The 19,445-nt window shown below is 46.8% G+C and overlaps 1 protein-coding gene across 1 annotated transcript; it reads left to right on the top strand.

Annotated features, from left to right (window-relative positions):
* Positions 1-822: 822 nt before the first annotated feature.
* Positions 823-2,052, top strand: LOC115329461. Its single transcript, XM_040209869.1, has one exon. The coding sequence runs from the start codon at positions 823-825 to the stop codon at positions 2,050-2,052; it is 1,230 nt and encodes a 409-aa protein (XP_040065803.1).
* The last annotated feature ends 17,393 nt before the right edge of the window (positions 2,053-19,445 follow it).

The raw sequence follows: 19,445 nt of genomic DNA, 5'->3' as shown, positions 1-19,445 counted from the left end.
GCGATTATATGGAGAAGTCGTTTGAGTCCATCTAAATTCCTTGCATATTGAAATATCTTTTGTCGCACTAGGTTTTTTTTTTTTTTTGTAAGTTATTCGGAGTTCGGAAAAAGCAGCCCTCTTTCTTTTGGAGATCTTTCTTTACTTGTTTCATGCCTCCACACTCTAGTGTTTAAGTGACTGCATAAAACTAGCTTATCTGTATGCTTCCTTCTATAATTGCTGTCGATTTGATTCCTGGGCAATAGGTACGCCCTTTCTTCATACGAAAATATTCAACGTGTGAACACATAGAGAGGACTAAGTACTTGTCAGCAGTGACTGCATTACTGATAAATACTTGGTGATATTCAGTGCTCGCATTCAAAATACAGACTGAAATAAAAAGTAACGCGTGGCACTGATCTGGTACAAGAATATTTAGCACTGTTTATTACTTTTCGGTTCTGATCAAAAACCAGACGCAATAGCTTTACTACTTACGCACAATGAGACCAGTGCTGTGCGTGGTATTTTAGTCCTACAACAAGGGAGATCTATATAACTTTTAAATATTGCAGTTAGTCCTAAAAGAATAATGGCTATCTTAACCTTATTTGCAGATATTCATTTTAGCCTTCTCTTAAAAAGTAGGTGCACTCGTCTCCTAAAGCCCCCAACTTGCTCTCTTAGTTTTGTCGTACATCTTTGCACCGCTAATGAGGCAATTTGCGCTCCTGTGCAGGACACCGACAAGGCCTGGTCAAGGGGTCAGCACAAATCCTGCACAAGGAGCTTTCTGGGAAAGATAAAGGGCTCAGCTTTCATGAGGCGCCATCTAACATGGCTGAAGCAACGCTCAAAGGATTCTCTAGCTTCTTGGACTGGAAGCTTCTGACATTCCAGAGGTCACTGCCCCGTGCCTTTACATGCGACCTCTGCGGATTGATGTCGCAGACGTCAATGGTGGCGGCCTGTATGCACGCCTTCTGTCTTGATTGTAACCAGCTCCTCCTGGTCGAGGCTAGTCCTAAATGTCCTCTCGACGCAAGGGAAATCAACCCAGACGAAAGCAAGCATATTGTTCTAGGGGATGCCGAGAGAGATAAGCTACTGGTCAGGTGCATGAACGCTCCACATGGTTGCGACTTTCGTGGACCACTTTTTGATCTTGAAAATCACTTTGTGAAGAACTGCAACTTCCACATGGTGTCTTGCAAAACATGTGGTGGCCCTGTTCTTCATAACGAAGTACTGGAACATTTGAATGCATGTGTCCTTCAAGATAGAAGTGTGGCGTGTGCTGGACCACAGAGTAGTGTTTTAGAAGAGAAAGTGAAGTTTGACCATGAGAACGGCGTGGAGATCAATGCGCTGGCAGCCATTGCTGTTATGTGCACAGGTAATGACGTCAGTGTCCTCGTTGAGTCGATGAGAAAGTGTTCCCAGTCTGTCAGGGATCTCGAAAATCTGGCAAGGAATCTTGTCGAGTCTGTAAAGCACTGCGTTACAGTTACAGACGCAGACGATTCAACAAACAAAACATCAAGTTTTGTTGGGTCGTTAGAAAATTGTACTAAGGTACTCAAAAAAATCCAGGCTCTCTGCGAGAAACTTCCCAATAACTGGGCGGCTACGTGCTTTCGGCCAGGTGACCTTGCCATAGCAAAACACGATTTTGTATGCAGAAACTTTTCTTTCAAAGTGAACAAAACGCCATCTGAAGCTGAAACTCACTATTATCCGGCATGTTCTAAGGGAGAGGTAACAATTAATAATTACCAGGTTCAGCTTTCGCCAATATGCCAAAAAAAGCCTCTTTGTGCCGCGTATGTCAGCTTCAAAGTGGCGGTTGTCGGTCAAGCGATAACATCTGGGCTGTCGATAGACATCACACTAGTTCTGATTAACCCAACCGATGCTAGTCAGAACAAAAACCGCCCCCTGACGTCTGATGAGCTCTTTAAGAACAGCGATCCCCTAAAAGAATGTCGCTTCCATACAAGCTCATTGCGCGAACAAGGCTTCATAGTAGACGATATGCTTTTTTTGTGCTTGGAAGTAGTTGAATGAAGCATGCAGTTTTTTTCTTGAACACATCCACATGTCCACCCAAACAGAGCAAATAAATTGCTCAAAGCACTTTTTTTCTTTTTCTTAAGCCTCGCATCAACAGTGTTTCTTTGGCTACTTTATCTAATGCAGTAGCAGAGAGAGCGAGTGAAATTGGTGAACATCGTGCCAGTGCCAAAGATAGGCACAGTTGATTATCGTAAGCTTGGAGGCAGCCAAGTCCTTGGTGGGGTAAATTGAACAGGACTCAGTTGTACAGCAGCATGAAAACGCAACCTTTTTGACAGCTAAAAGAGTTCCAATGTATGTTTTATTTGATCAATTTTAATGTACAAATTAGAGCTGACGTTATGTCCTGCTCTTAGGCTCGATTGTATACGCCATTGTCCTGTATTTCAAACGATTTCAGCGGATAAATAAAACGATTCTCCATTGCAAAAACCACTGGCTGGTTTGACCTCAGTGCTTTACTAAATCTTGACCCTAATGGGTAAAAAGAATGAACCCGTAACGGGAATATAAATAGTTCGTTTGCACCAGTATCGCTACATGAGACAAAAAATAGCTCCACATTCAGGGAATAAATATCACTACCAAACTTTTTAGACACTTTGAAAGAGTGTCGACAATTCTTTCTTAATAAACGTCACGTTTTATAACTATTATAAATGTTATTAAGTTCGAGTGTCGCGTAAATTTTCTCCAGCGTTTGTGTAGTTATTGATGACAATAACTTTGCTTGGTCTGTTGTATTTTTTTCAGCAGCCTGGCCAATTCATATAAGAAAATTGTTTCCCCATTTCATCGTATTTTCTTTCGTTCACATGTGTTGATGTGTGTGTTTTTTTTTTTTGTTTTTTTTTTTAATAGTCACAAAACGTGCATGTGCCCTTTCCTTCGAAGTGTCATTAGGAACTGGTAGCACCTTAGAAAAAAAGAAGCGTTCTGATACCGATTCCCCAACTAAAAGTTGAGAACGACCCGCATATCTTCGAACTGGAAAACATTCGAAGGTATAGTCCGTGCACAAGGGGCAACCGGGACTTTAATTTTAAAAGGGAAATGGGAAATTTGACAAACGTAGAACACCGCATATGCTTTCCAGAGGCCTTCGGCGTCCAGGCACGACTTGCCAACATTTTGGCAGCTCCTTGATTGTTTTTCTACCGCAGAAAGAACATGGCCGCGTGACTCAAGTATAGGGCGAAGGTGTCAGTCCGGTTCAATTGTCACCGAATGGCGTCCTTCGAGTAACTCTCGTAACCGTTCGTTATACTTTTGTTCATTCCATATTTCGTTTCTGATACTGTTCTTGCGACCTTCTCGAAACTTACACCCGTATTCACCAGTCGCGACTAACTAGCGCCGTCTTAAAGGGGCCCTGCAATGACTTTTTGACTGGTTTTTAATTTGCACTGAACCTGAGCGTACTGAACGTAGTAACTTAATTCAACTTTTCTTTTCTCAAATTTCGCTTTATTTTAAAAGTTATAGGCAAATTAGAATTACAAAAACAAGCAAAAAATAACCTCCTTCATGACGTCGTAGGTCCCGGCTTGAGTGGCCTTGAACTAGAGGAGGAGTAGTGAGCTCATCGAGCGCACACGGCTGCCGCACTCCGTGTCGACGGCTCGAGAGGGCGCCACTAAAGCACGAGTTGGATAGGCTGTATGAAGCGGGCGGCCAGGGCAGCTCGCATTGCATTTGCTGCGCGACTAAACACTAATTCGGCATAACATTTCATTGGCCACAAACGACAGCAAACACGGCGTAAAGATCAGTTCAGAACGGGAGCCACTTCGCGCTGACGCACCGCCAAATGGCCAAATCGCCAGCAGGGCCCGCGCCGAAGGCCTTCGGAACGCTCGGAACCGGTCGGATTCTTGAGCCGGTATACGACCACAGCGCCGCCGCGTACATCCGGGACCTTTCTACGCTCCTCGTTTGTCGTAGCCTCATCCCACTAGCCTTTTCTAGTATGCGCCGTTTCTTTCCGTCGCTTGGTGGCGGGTATGTCGGCGGGTCATTTCTCGTTTCCGTACTTTCTAAACTGCATTTGTTTCTTTTCCGATCTAAAATAGTGAACAAAAACTACTTTCATACATAATTGAAACGGTTCGCGACACTTATATTTTGTATCTCGACTAAAAAAAAGCTCTTAGCGGCTTTGACCAGTGGCAAGCGCAGGACCAAAGACGTCACATTTTGCGCGTTTTCGGTACCGCGGGTCGCCCTCGTCGGTGGAGGAGGTTTCCGCGTCGTCCGGTTAAAATATGACGCACTGATATTTAGTTGCTCTCTCCGTGCCCGCTGGCTTGCCCCAACCCCAAGAGACGTGGAAACCGCAAAAAAGGTAGACGCTTAAATATGATTGCAGGGCCCCTTTAAGGTTAGTAGCACGGCTAAGTAGTAGTCGCGAGCTAAGCGAAAATCCGCAACTAACGAACGATTATGTTCTGCGGTATTTACGAGCGCGAAACCAGCGGGTGACTATCTAGTCAGAACCACTGATCTCTATGACAATTGCTGGATCGCGCTTCCCCGCTTGTTCGCTGCAGCGCAAGTGAAGCCACCGGACTTTACTCGCTTGGGGTACGATTTGCTGTTTTTGCTAGCCTTTGCTGCGGTTTTCCAGCGTGCTGTGGACACGTTTTCTACTCGTTCCTCGTCATTCGCCGAAGAAGTTTTTGGAAGACTCTGTGTATTGTTGAGACTTGCCGCTGTGAACACGTGGAAAATTTTACGAAAGTGCAGTGTCGCAGGAAAAAGGCACAACGCGTCGAAAGGAAGGGCTGGCGGCGTGTTCAAAGCTTCCTCGGCACGCCGAAGTGCCGTGTCTCTGTGCCTTCGCACGCTTGGATACCGACCAAGAACCGACGCCGTGTGTATGTGTTTAGCGAGTGCAATGTGCGTGAAGCTGTTCGTGCCTCTGGATCAGCGTCTTTTCCCCTCGCGGTTTAGGAACGAGCTTAATCCAGCGTCCACTAGCGACGGAAGATGGGGGGAAGGTACGTCGTTTTTTCTTCCACGATTTACACAATACCGTGCACAACAGCTCCTCGTTTCTGATCAGTGCTGGCTTATTATCAACCTACTTAATTGCGCTTGACGTTTGAGCGCGGCTCGCCTAATTGTAATTGGTCAACAGATTGCACACGACCATATCGGCCGCGCTTCAAAGATTTTCATTCTCGCCGTCTTGTACTTTTGCTTTCGAAAACCCCCCTGGCTCCACAACGTTGCCCTATTCGTGCTCCCACGGAATCTATTAGAGTAGATTTGGGACATAGCCATGGTTAATATAGTACAACGTACAGATCTCCCCCTTTTATTGATAGCAACTCACCGGAACAGCTGGACGATCCAGAACTCCGTGGCCGTTATATATAAATGATCTAAAGGCATCTACGCGCGACACACGTTCAGAACTTTGGCGCGGCGTCAATTCTTGACCGGTATCCAAGCGTGCGAAGGCACAAAGATGCATCACTCGGCGTGCCAAGGAAGCTTTGATCACGCCGCGACACCGGCGACACGTTTTCGACGAGTTGTACCTTTTGATACGACTTCACGCACATTGCACTCGCTAAACACATTCACACGGCGTCGGTTCTTGGTCGGTATCCAAGCGCGCGAAGGCACAGAGACACGGCACTTCGGCGTGCCAAGGAAGCTTTGAACACGCCGCCAGCCCTTCCTTTCGACGCGTTGTGCCTTTTTCCTGCGACACTGCACTTTCGTAAAATTTTCCACGTGTTCACAACGGCAAGTCTCAACACTACACAGAGTCTCAAAAAACTTCCTCGGCGAATGACGACGAACGAGTAGAAAACGTGTCTACAGCACGCTGGAAAACCGCAACAAAAGGCTAGCAAAACGGGAAATCGTATCCCAGCGGGGTTGCGTCCGGTGGCTTCACTTGCGGGAGCGGCAAGCGCGATCCAGCAATTGTCATTGAGATCAGTGGTCAGAACTAACAAGCGGAAGTGACGCAAAAAGATAGGTCACGCATATGCGTACTCAGCGTCAATGGGTATTTTTTCGTATAAAAACTAAACTTTAAATGTTTATCAGGAAAAAAAAAAGTTACAATGAGAAACATATCGTCCGAGACAGAGTTAAACAAAAAAAAATTAAGAACAACGCCAGGGAGGAACACGGAAGCCCCATTGCCAGCGACATAAACAAATAAGGAAGCGCCCGTAAATGCGTTTTTTTTTTTCTCGTCGCCCAGCGCCCTGGTAAGATCTATTTAGTGGTAGCTCTGACCGCTGAATATGGCTATTTCCGCATTATTTGCTCCTCCATTTCTTTCTAGATGTGTCCCCTAGCGTCTTGAGACTGTAAGTGCTTCGTTAGCGCTGGCGGTCAGCGCTGATACGAGTCGGCCATGGCGCTGAGCCGCTATACCCGCTAAACACCGGCTAAACTAGCCCTACCCCATGACTAAGATTTATTAGTCGACTTCTTAGTCGCGCGGGGCGACTAGTCCCTAAACACGACCGGTGAATACCCAGCGCTCACTTAGCGGCGACTATCGCTCGCCACGTGATCATTTGAGTTGATGACGTCACTTGTCAGTGGTTAAAGGGCAACTCCACTCCATTTTTACAATTTTTGGGTTATGATCTGTTTAGTTGAAGCCGGCGGCCCTGAATCACGAGATATAATTTGTTTTTCGGTAGTGTGTATAGTTTTGTAGATATCGCGAATCCAAGTATCGTTCCCGCGGCACGGCGAAACCGAAACTACCGGTTGAAGCAGCTTGGCAACACTGATACTAGTGGCGCGTCGTCGGCATGACCTAGTTCTGGTCCCGCGCTTCTCCGCCGACGCGCCGACAAGGTCGGCTCAATCGCACGTGGAGTTTAAAAATAGAAGGTTAGATGCACATTTTCTTTTTTTTACCGCTTCACTTTGTTAATATGCACCAAATGTAGTAAGTTTTAGTGTGTATTTATAAATTTGCCGGCCGAAAAGCGAATCCAACTGCTATAAATATGACGCGGTCGGTGCCGGCGCAGCGTGACTTGTTTTTTACTCGCGGACCGAGAGAAAACGAAATAACGGGAGATATATGGACAGATCTATCCACAAGTGGTCTAAGTTGCTAAGCTAAGGTGCCTTTATGTGCACGCTAGTTAGATCCGGCCGATCGTGCTGGAGCAGCCGGCGGACGGTACGCGAACAGCGACGGCACCGCATCGTTCTTCAAAGACGCATGTTTCGTGGAGAAACCCGCAACAGTCAGCAGCCGCAGATCCCGTGTGTAGGTGTCTGACGTAAAGTGCTGGGAGCAGAGCTTCGCGTTGGAGCTCAGAGTCAACGGTCTTCCGAAGTCTATCCGGCGAACGGCACCGACCCACACCTTGTGCCTCTTACGGTCTCTTGGGAACTGGTGGAACCGCAGCTCTGGGTTGCGCACCGGGTTTTTGGTGCAACCCAGGCCACTACAAATCCTGCTCGACATTGCCCAACGCGAGTACGGCGAGTCTCTCCGGCTCCACGACGCGCGCGTGAGCGAGCGGCACCGCTTCGCTCTCTTCCGCGCTGTCGCGGAAGCAATGCTGGAGTTAAAGGAACTGCCTGGAGGCTAATAAAAATAGGGAAACACAAAATAATGTGGTAAACACCTCGTGCCGTCAGCAGAATCGCAGAATGCCACGGGAAACGAAGCGCTCGCGGCGTCCGTACGAGAGCGTAGGACTAGAACTACGTCATTGCCCAGTGTTGCTTCACTAGCTCACCCGGTGCCAGCGTTGCTCACCCGCTTTCGGGCCGCTAACCGAGCCGGGAGAACATTTTTAATATTGGTTTTAATCGATAACGCGGCGTCGGTTTGACGTAATATTTTGGGTATGACCGTATTTTGACCTCCTAAAGCGATATCAGTCATTTCGATAGGGTCGACTTTTTGAGTGGAGTTGCCCTTTAAACAGGCGCTACTCGGGCCTGGTGAATACGAGTGTTAAAGTTTAATTTTGTCCTTCTCCATTATGCGCCGCTGACTCCTTTTCGCTTGAAATCCTACGATCCAATGTAGCCAATCACGCGGCGCCAAAAGTGCTTCGTCACCGCGCTTATTTGTCTTTTGTGAGTTTGCCACCGCCGACTGTACCAATACCGGACAGTAAATGCGCCGCAATCTTCAGCATTTTTTTTTTTTTTTATATAGCTTTAAGAAGTTTGTTGTGCTGAAAAGCCGGCATCAGCGTCGGTTGGATGGGAAAATCCTGATTGTTCTACAAGATATTAGTTTTCATCGAAGAAAAAATTCAAACAATTTTGGGCGGAGTGGGATTGAGCCCACGACTTTTTTTTTTTTTCTTTATTTAAAAACGTTTTTATTTACAGAGTTAAAAGCTGGCCTTCTTGGCCATTGCCGAAGCCACGCATGTATAGAAACCCACCCAATCAAATTTTCATAGGATCAGTTGAGCATTATACAATTTCTATTTATGAACTTGTCTCTTTTCACCATGTAGTTTTTTAAACATGCTTGCATAACGGACCACTGCTCGAAGCCGGGCATGGGGATTGAGCCCACGACCTTTCGCTTGGGAGTTAGACACGCTGTCCATTAGGCCACGCAGACTTTTTTTTTTTTGTCTTTACTACATTAGGCCACGCAGACACTTTTTTTTTCTCTCTCTCTCTTTATTACATGAAAGAAGGAGCGATAGTTTCAGAACGTCGCCATTGAGGGCTTCCTCTAGTCTACACAATCATAGCAGACATGTTAAAACTCTGATGTCTTGAACACTGTTAAACAAAGGCAGCCAGACAGAACTACTGTTTGAATATCATACAGGCTATATTTAGGCGGGACTTCCACATGATATATGTATACAATGCTGGGATCATTACCGTAACACACGGGAAGTTGTCTCTTGATAATACAGGTAGGAAACGAATTGGATAGCGCGCTTCAAAATATCCTGGAAGTCAATAGCACCCCAATAGGGAATAAAAATATGTTCAAATGTTTAAAGTGTTTGACATAATGTACAGCTTGTTGACCACGGGACGAATATTGCTTCCTCTTGTAGCCACACTTTGGTGGGAAACATTGAACAATGTAATTTGAAAAGGAAAGTTTTTGCTGCAGGGGGGATGGACATCTTTTTTACTCGCCGCAGTGTATCGTGTAGGGAAACGTCGCTGAACATTGAGCGGTAAGTTGGGATTGTAAATAGTATATTTACAAGACCTCTTGTCAACTTTTTTACGCGAAACACATTTAATATTGTTTTTAAAACCTACTAATAAATACTGAAAAGTCTTTTTACTTGTACCTTTGTATCAACTTTGAAATGCCTTATTTTATGAACTATTCGCGACTCTAGCTAAACGGACGGCACTTAGCGGGGAAATATTGAGCTGGTCGGAACAGGTCCTTTCGCAATTTCTGTTCGTTTCTTGTGGCTTCCGTGATTGTATGTTGTTGGTGGTTGGCGCAATGACTGTCGAAGTAAAGTGAGGGACGCTGCGTTGGTTGCGTCTAGAGCAACGTAAACGGCAATACACACGAAGTCGGAGAGAAAACCGTAAATCATAATGTCCTAATAAGTTACGTGCGGCTTGCATGGTTTCTCATGTTGCGCAGGGCGAGGGCCCGGTCACCCAGGCGTGAATGTCATAAAAGCCTTTTTCCTATTGGCCTCGAGATCTACCTAGAGGTGGCGCTACGGTCGCGCTATCATCATCATCAAAGCGGGGATGGGAGAACGGCCGCCCCATAGGCTCTCCACGTTCGCGCGCGAGACAGCGTAGGTCCTTGCGTTTATTTTGTCGCATACTATCGGTGGGAAAGCAATTCTAGCGGAAAAAGATGCAGTACTGTTCGGTGCTTCAGTGAAGATCGAATCGTGTTGCCAGCGTGCGGCCTGAATTTATATAATCGCTTCTGTGGGTGCGTCGTCTGCTCAAGGCTGATCGACGTTCGAAAGCATGGATCACCACGACTGATGCCTGTCTCCGGTTGAACTGGAATATGTATGTTAAATATTTGTTTCTTTTAAAATGGACGTAGCGGTTCATCAACGTGGGAATTTAAAAAAAAATTCCAACCCAGAAAACATAATACTGGTACTGTGGGCTGTGAAATCGCAGCTTCTATGCTTTTTCTTTTTTAACTTCTAGCTTTTGCAGTAATATAAATATTTAGAATGAAGATAAGTTAGCGCTGTATTGGAAATTACCATGCTATTGAGTTCCTCTGCCCTTTTACTCTGCCATAGTGTGGGTAAGTTTTTTGGAGTCTGGACCAGAGGTCGGCATTTTAGGTCGCCCTCACTCACCCTCACCCTCACAGCCACACTCACCTAAGCCCCCCGCTCACCCTCACCCTCACACCTATACTCACCTTCAGCCCCTCACTCACCCTCACCCTCACAGTCACACTCACCTTCAGCCCTTCACTCACCCTCACGGCCCTCACGCCCCTCACGGCCCTCACGCCCCTCACCGCACTCACGGCCCTCACGCCCCTCACTCACTCATGGCCCTCACGCCACTCACCGCCCTCACGCCACTCACGGCCCTCACGGCCCTCACGGCCCTCACCGCCCTCACGGCCCTCACCGCCCTCACCGCCCTCACCGCCCTCACGCCACTCACCGCCCTCACGCCACTCACCGCCGGCACGCCACTCACACCCCTCACGCCCCTCACGCACTGATGGCCCTCACGCCACTCAGGCCAGCTTCAGATGGGGCAATTTCGCCCAGAAACTTTACGTCGCAACAACAGCAACACGGGCAGCCCGCGATCACACGCAGCAACCAATTGCTGCAATTTGCCATCGTCATCATAAAGTTTTATTTTTCTTGCACTATTTAGACACAATTACGCGTTATAAACGTGTTTTTATGCATTTGAATCTCGTTAAGAATATTAATGCACCTTTCTGAAACAGTTTATTTCCAAAAAACGATCGACTTCAAACCAGAACCAAGTCTTTCGGTGTCATCATCACCGGCACGAGGTATCACGTGAAAATTTTGCGTCCCTGATTGGATGCAGCCGCTTCAAACGTATTCGAATTGCTCCGAGTTGCTTGCTTATTTCGAGCCGGACCCGATCTCTGCAATTCGTGTCGATCTAGGGAAAGCCAGAGAACAACACGCTATTAACACCAAAATTGCTGAGAAAGATTCTCGATCTGAAGGGGGCCTCACGCACTCACCGCCCTCACGCACTCATGGCCCTCGCACACCTCATGCACTCACCGCTCTCACGGCCCTCACGGCCCTCACGCCTCTCATGCCACTCACTGCCCTCACGCACTCATGGCCCTCACACCCCTCACGCACTCACCGCCCTCACACCACTCACGCACTCATGGCCGTCACGCCCCTCACGCACTCATGGCCCTCATGGCCCTCATACCCCTCACCGCCCTCATGGCCCTCATGGCCCTCATGGCCCTCACGGCCCTCACGGCCCTCACCGCCCTCACCGCCCTCACAGCCCTCACCGCCCTCACAGCCCTCACGGCCTCACTCACCCTCACACTCATGAATTTTCCTGGTTCAGAAACTCACTCACCCTCACCTCACCTGTGAAGATGAGGGTGAGTGAGGGTGAGTGAGGGCCCTCATGAGTGAGGTTTGCCGAGGTATGGTCTGGACAAATCTACTGCGTTGCGATGTGGAGAGAGTGTCTCTTCTAGTTAAAATCTGCAAACTGCACGGTTGGCAGGACAACTGAAACAAGTGAAACAAACTGTTCTAATATATCTGCCGTGGCTGTAATAAACGAGTGTAACCGAGCAACGCAGCAATTTTCCTGTTACTAAATGCTTTTCTCGGTAGTGTGGGTTCAACCGCTTCCATTTTCTTGGTGAAGGCCGCGGATGTCAAGGGGCTAATACTATAAATTTCTGGCTAAATAATCTTGTATTCAAACACAGTAGGCTTTGCAACCAAAACAAACGACGCGCACCACGACACAGACAGCATCGGCCGAAGTGATACTCTTACTGATAAGGGCTAGCGACCTTCACAAGACTCCGATCACCCTCCGCCCTCACCTATCGTATATCGGGACTGTGCAGTTCAGCGATTAACTTTCAGATTATTCAAGTAATGCTTTAATTGCATTTTTCTTGCCGGTTAATGGGCCGATCTCACCAAGCGTTCCACGCATGCTTGACGCCACCATAACTGTAGTTCAAAAGAGGTAGGCGCCCGTGGACAATGCAGCTCATGTCGTCTCGTGCTTTGCTCGCGCAGACCTCCAGCTTGGTTCTTGCGCGTGCAGAAAAACTACAGTTCCCACGATGCATGGTGACAGCGGTGGCGTACTCAAACTAGCTGGTGAGATCGGTCTATTGGTGCCTTGTGCTGGATAAAGTCAACAAGGAGTAAAAAATGCCGGCTTTAATATTTTTGACGTCTTTATTTCTTTTGTGGCACAGGCTTGCCCGGTAAACCACTTCAGCGTGCTTGTCATTTCGCCGAGGGTGATTATACTGTTTAAATAATAACTTAAAAATACTTCATTTTAAAAGGCTTCCCGTGTTCATATTTATGTAGGACTCACAACGTAAAGTTTAGAATGGGAATACAATATGCCATTTATGGCATAGTAAAACCAGTAAAAAAATATGTAGTTGTAACGTCTTTCACGCAAATGACCGTCGAAAAATCAACATACGGATTTATTGATTGATTAGTCTATTAAAGGGGCGGTGCAATGATTTTAACACTGAACGAATGTGCAGCTTGTATTTTTTATATTGTTTACTTCGGCATAAGTAAGAGAAAAAGTGCCACCACATCCCAAAATACCCCTATTTCGCTGCGTAATCGCAAAATAAAAAACGCTTTTTTTCCCAACCTGCGGCCACATGGTGGCCGCAAATGGAACCTGTGGTGTGACGTCATTCGGAGTGGTTTTTGTAAGTGATAGTGTTAGGCAATTGTAAGCTTGATTTAAGGTTAAGTTTTAAAAAATCATGTTGTTTAGGTATGCAGAAACGCTTGAGAAGCCTAATATTGCCGCTAAAAGGGTATGAATTATTTGTGGCGCCATCTACCGCAAGTCAACAAAACCTGCCGTCGTCGTCATCCGTCGACGCCCGAGGCACTAGAGTAACTGTATAGACGCTTTGCAGCAGCTGTGCATGGACGCCGCCATAACTGACCTTCAGTTTTGTTTCCTCTTATTACGTTTATTTCACTTCATCATTACCATAGCAGGCCAGGTTATTGCCATATTAGATTCAATCGTGTCGTTTTCTAAAGCATCGACCTTTGTACAGGATCGTCAACTACCGTTTCAGTTGCTCGGCATCTCGGTGAGACAAGAGAAGGTCAGCTATGGCGGCTGTAATTTGGCGCGTGTGTAAAGCGTCAATAGGCTCTGCTTGCAAGCGGAGCATATACAGTTACTCTACGAGGCACAGGCCCGAGGCGCCTACGGCGGCTACACGAGCAACCCGGACGTTTTGTCTTTCCCTCGCTCGACGGAGTGCGTTGGTCGTGGTCCGTAGTATCGTGGTATCGTTATTGTTCCTGGTGTCTCGACTTCGACTTCGACTGCCCGGCGCGTCGACTGCCCGCCGCACAAGTCCAAGACTTACTATACGCAAGCATCTTGCGCTCGACGTCGCTCAGGCCGTCCGCCCATGCCGCCGTGTTGGTCGGGAAGGGGCGGGAGAGCGGCGAGCCGGCGAGCGCTGGGGAAACGGAAGCCAGAAGAACCCAACCGGAAACCAACGCCACTCTGAATGACGTCACAGGCGGAGCTGGTGCCGCTTCAATGTTGAGTTGAGGGGTGCCAGAGATACTAATTTCTTTTATTTTTTTTAATGAAAACTAGGGCAAGCAGGAAAGAATAGTTTTCGGTCCTTCGTTTTATATGTGGCCGGGATCGATTCCCGCAATTAATTAGCCAAAGTCCGCAAATTGTTGCACCGCCCCTTTAAAGGATAGCGATCAGTCGGGTTAATTTTCTAATCAAACCACAGACCCATTCAACATTCAATGCTTTATGAAAGCCACGGTTTGCGCGAGATAACAAAAATACGTTGGGCCAGCGATTGTACACAAACCAACACACTAAGATTATGGAAGCTTCCGACTTAATAATAATCACTTTGCTGAATTTCTGCGCGCGGGAAACGATACAACACAACCTTTTGTAAGAAGAAACGGCAACAAAAACATAAAACAATTAATAAAGAATGTCAACCTCAGCCTGAAACAGGCTTGCGTCGTCGAGATCCATGCTTCTGAGCGTGCGCCCGTAGGAGACGACGCTCGGCGGTATCCCCGCTTTCGCGCGTTTCCAATTTCAGCCGCACTGTGGCGACACGGTTCGATCTCGAGGCGAATAGGTCACTCAAAGCATGCAAGCGCGGAAACCATACATTGTGTGTTTATCAACGTACTACATCAGCGCGGTAGAAGGACCTACGTAGTCCTTCCATCGCTTCCTCGAAGAAAGCTATGAGCGTCTCAAATCCTTAAGCCAACACACAGCCGCAAGTGTGTGTATATATGTTTGTACAGTCTAAGGTTTGTTTGCCTCAACTGGCAACTTGTCTCTCAGCTGCATGTGAGCAATTTGACTAGTGGAATACAACCGCTAGCCTGTGGCCTTTAACGTGCAGCACGCAGTAGCGATACCCGACCGCGCGCCGGTACGATGCTCATCCAGATCGAAACGCGGGCAGGTGTGGCGATTGCACCCAGGATCCCTGGGTTCTGCAGCACGAATTTTCGCTCTACGTGCTCCGAGCTGGTGTGCGCTAGACCTCTCGGCCGCCGATCCCCCTACAGCGCCGCATGTTTTCAACGCATGCAGGCCATAAAAACCGGGGAAAGCAGTTTTGAAGCCAATGTACCTGCTTACACCCGGGCGTTGTGCGTTGAGCTCGCACATGCATGGCAAGCCACGACCTGCTTTCAACGGCCATATTTGTTGAGAGTTGCGAACCCTATACACCAGCTTATGTTTACAAACAAACCGAAGCGCCGCTATACCCTCACCCTTACGTACGATGGACTAGGGCGCGAAGGCTGGCAGGCGGAGCACTGCCTCAGAAAAGCTTGCATCCGCATTGCGAAAGAGTGCGCGAGAGAAATTCCGATACGCAATTTACGAACAGCACTAATCTAGCGCATATGGTTCTCTGTTATTTCCTAATGGCCACTGGTTATGATCCCGGGTTCTATTCGCCCCATCGTTTCCAGACGGACTTTAATCCCTTCAGTAGCAGCAAGCAGACGGAGCAGCCGCAAGGGCTCGATAAGCAAACGAAAAACTCGCCTCCGCATGACGTCACGCGACTTGGCGCACTGACACGTACGACGGAGCAAATATACCACGTGGTTTCTAACAGGCTCGTGATTGAACCCGGCGGCTTGTAGCATTGAGTTTTAGCCCATCGTAGGATGAGACGGAGTATGGACCGACACGCGGAGTTTACCAACACGGCCGGAAGGCCTCGTATATGCGCAGAAGCTATGCGGGCAAAAGCGGCCCGGCTCGCCGTGTTTTCGCCATTGCGTTGTGTGGCGTGCGCTCGTTGTTGACGTTGTAGGGACGCTTCTAGATTTATTTGTGTATCGTATTTCCTGACAACGTATGTCGTATGCTATGCCCGACTATTTGAGCTCACTACTTGAGCCTGAACGGCAGCGATATCGAAACAAACTCTGCGTGGACGGCGCTGCCTTTGAGGATCCGTATGCCGCAAACAAGGCCTGCCGGACTTCCGACGTGAAGTTGCTGTCACCGAAGTTGACGGCTCACGTCGTCGTTTATTTAGTTTTTTCGCCAAACCAATTCACGGCCGACACGGTGCAGGCGTACACGTCTCTCGAGGCCTGCGATTATTTCGAGTCGGTTTCCGCACTGCCGGCGGCATCAGCACAGTGGGTCTGCGTAAGTGTATTTATTAATTGATTAAATACACACAGCGTCTGCAAGTCAAGGTATGATATTTGTTTCCTACCCTTACGACCATAAGGCATGACAAGCAGTAGCGCTTTGTCCGTTCTGCAGTCTTGGCGGTAACACGTTGCAAGTAGCGGCGTTACCGGGAACACGTTACTTTTTTCAGTAACGTACGAACCTACTCGTTACTTTTTCGACACAGTCACGGGTAACATGCTTACGTTACTATTTCAAATAACGTAGTTACGTTACTCGTTACTACTTCCCAACTCTTAAAGAAATTACATTACACTTCAATTTTTCCCGTGTTTTTAGGCGTTAAGCCATGTGAATTTCTGAGTTTTCCGTGTTTTTTTGCATTTTTTTCGTGATTATTTAGGTGAAACCGTAAAAATAGATAAAGTAATTATGTTCAGTTTCTGCATGAACATAATGTTTCTCGATATATGAGCTCATACACACCTGTACCGTCAAAACAGTAAAACGTGTTAAATCATAATTTAAAAAAAAACGTAACGCAGAAGTAACGTGCGTTACTTTTTATAGGTAGCGGTAAAGCGTTCTTTTTTTTATTTTTGAGATAATGTAGCTCGGTAACGCGTACTTTTTATATGCAAGTAACAAGTAACGTATTTCGTTACTCTTTTTTTTCGGTAACGCCTATAACACTGCAGCCGCTCTGTCGCCGATCCCCTTCTTCTTGGTAGCACGGGCATAGCGAGCCTCCGACGAGCGCTTGGCCGGTGCTTTGTGCGCGAACACCGTGGGAACAAAATCCGGGTGGTACCGATCAGACGACGGTTGTCCTGCACATAAGCAGGCGTCGGGACGGAGATTGAAATGGAAGCCGCACTTGCCTTAAAGAAAGTGCTTGCCGCACAAACGGTCGATCGCGCGAGGCGACCATTCTTTTCGTTCCAGAGATATTATCCACCTTCTGTGCCTTTCAGAGTCTGCCGGGAACTTGTGGAAACTTACTCCGCCACTTTTTTTTGTACCCTTCAGTGCAATTAACGGGAACACAGCTTCGCGGCATGCTGAAATGCTATGACGCCCATGCGAAACGTGCGCATGGGCGTCATATTCGACCATCGAAACTTCGGTTCGATCATCGAACCGAAGTTTCGATGATCGAATGAAGCAGTTCAAAAGGTCGAAAGATTTCGAATTTTCGAACTTTCCATATCGAGAAATTCGACGGAAGTCGAATTTTCAAACTTATTAAATTAAGAAGTTCGACGCTTTTCGAAATTTCGAACTTATTACGCTGCAAAATTCGATGCTTGTCAAACTTTCAAACTTGATAGACTAAAAAAGTTCGATGATTTTCGAAATTTTGAACTTCTTGCACTAAAATGTTCGAAGCTTTTCGAACTTTCGAACTTCCTACGCTAAGAAATGGATAATTTTCGAACTTTTGAACCTATTAATCTAAAGAATTCAAATATTGTCGAACTTTCGATTCCTGAAAAGTCAAAAGTTCGACGACCTTCGAACTTTTAAGGTAAAAGTTCGAAGTTCGTTGAACTTCGAAAGACCGGCGGGCGGTTTCATTTGGAGTCAAGCAGTGAGGTACATTCGTTTGTTTTTTTTTTCGCAATTTTACATGCGGTGCTGCACTCCTTGCGAAAGACAATGCCGTTCATTTCAATCATTTGGCATGCTTGGTTTTAAAGAAATAGATTCCCGAAGGAGCGAGGAAGGACGACGGGTTTTTGACAATTATCGTTTGAGTCATATTTGAAGCGCGCTGTATCCGAAGCTATTTATGGCAGAGAGGTTAAACTTTTTAAGCATGATCTATGCATAGCCTAGGTAAGTGTCGTCTTAAGATATGATTATTGTTGTTCAAGACCGAGTTTGGAAGAAATATCCAAACATGTTCCTACGGGCAATTCCCTACATTGTTTGAGGTATCGCATTTAAATTAACACCAGAGACAGTACATATCATTACCATCTGCAGAATACAAAATAATGTATTTATTGTTTGTTTGTTTTTTTTTTCAGGTTGAGGAATAAATTAACTCATGGGGGAAGATTTCTAAAATTGTTCAAACTCAGCATGTCATAAAAAAAAAACTTTTTTTCTCTCATTTTACGTTTTTGGGGCGTGTTTCTTTTGGCCTGTACATATTTTGGTAGGAGAAACTTGTTTCATAGTTCTGGGCCTCTGAATATGCAAGAATGCAACACTTCCGGCGGGTTCTTGATAGTTTTCTTTTTTTTTTTCCCCAGCTTTTCATTTTTTGCATTTATTGTTATGTTTATTTATTGATTATTTTTTTACCAATGGCACAGTTATTTAGGTCGAAAAGACATAGCTTTGAACTTCCGAGCCACCGAGCATTTGACGAGTAGTGCCTTCTGACAACGAGTTTCTAACAATGACCATCTACCCGATCTCTTATGCAGTGAAGAGCGACAGTAGCTATACATATGCATAAATAATTTCAGATTAAAATAAGCTCGACCATGCCCTCTTTCCCTGTATTGTTTTCTTTAACAGTCCGATCGATATATCTGGGAAGGGGGGGGGGGGGGGGAGGGGAGAGAATGGGGCCCCGCCTCCCCCCCCCCCCCCCCCCCCCCCGTTTTTCCTCTTGCGACGCCACTGGTATGGTAGAACGCTCCTCGACCTCAAGTGCCGTCAGCTTCTGTGCTTTTTGCTCGGCGTTTCTTCCGCCCCAGAAAATAAACCTCCAAAGCAATTACAAACAAAAACAAAATGTCCGGGTGCAGCCGAGCTGGTGTATGTTGATCATGATGCAAAATCCCGAGACTGGGAATGAAATTCGCAACAAAATAGTGTAAGAAGAAAGAAAAAAAGGGGACAGGACAACGTCTCAAACTCAGCTGAGTTGAGTTTGAGACGTTGTCCTGTCCCCTTTTTTCTGTCTTAAACTTTTTCTTTCAAATTTCATTCCCAGAGCTGAGTTTGAGGCGTTGTTCTGTCCCCTTCTTTCTGCCTTACACTTTTTCTTTCAAATTTCATTCCCAGTTTCAGGATTTTGCATCATGTACAAACTAAAGTTACTATGTGCCAGCGTCACTCGGGCGGCGTTCGGTCGGATTACTACCAGCGTGCAGGGGGTAGGGGGGCAGTTTGCCAGATAGATCACTTCAAGGTTTTTCTGAGCCTCAACCACCCGCCTGCCCCTGGCCGTTAAAAACTGGGTGAGTATCGTTAAACAGTGCGTTTTTAGGATCACTACTTCGTGATGCACGTTAATGACCACCCCGGGCTGGCGGTCACAATTACTGATCTATCGTCACACGTCACTCTGTACTGGCAAATATTCCAGCACATCCGGGACACTCGTCAACTCATTTAATTGCCTGACCAACTTCGCGCAGTCTAAATATCCCACCCGAACTTTTCTAAACCTGATTTCGTGAAAGCCAGTGAGGCGTGAAAACGTTATTTGAAACTGAAACTGTGGCGGAACATGAAAACCGGACTTCGAACTTTGCGCACTAGGACTC

This window comes from Ixodes scapularis, unplaced genomic scaffold (genome assembly GCF_016920785.2).
Source record: "Ixodes scapularis isolate PalLabHiFi unplaced genomic scaffold, ASM1692078v2 PGA_scaffold10__122_contigs__length_95168666, whole genome shotgun sequence".
NCBI lineage: Eukaryota > Metazoa > Arthropoda > Arachnida > Ixodida > Ixodidae > Ixodes > Ixodes scapularis.
The sequence above is the reverse complement of the archived record's forward strand: the minus strand, read 5'-3'. Positions and strand labels throughout refer to the sequence as shown.

Coding starts and splice junctions, on each gene's coding strand:
- LOC115329461 (XM_040209869.1), top strand. CDS start 823: ATGGCTGAAGCAACGCTCAAAGGATTCTCTAGCTTCTTGGACTGGAAG.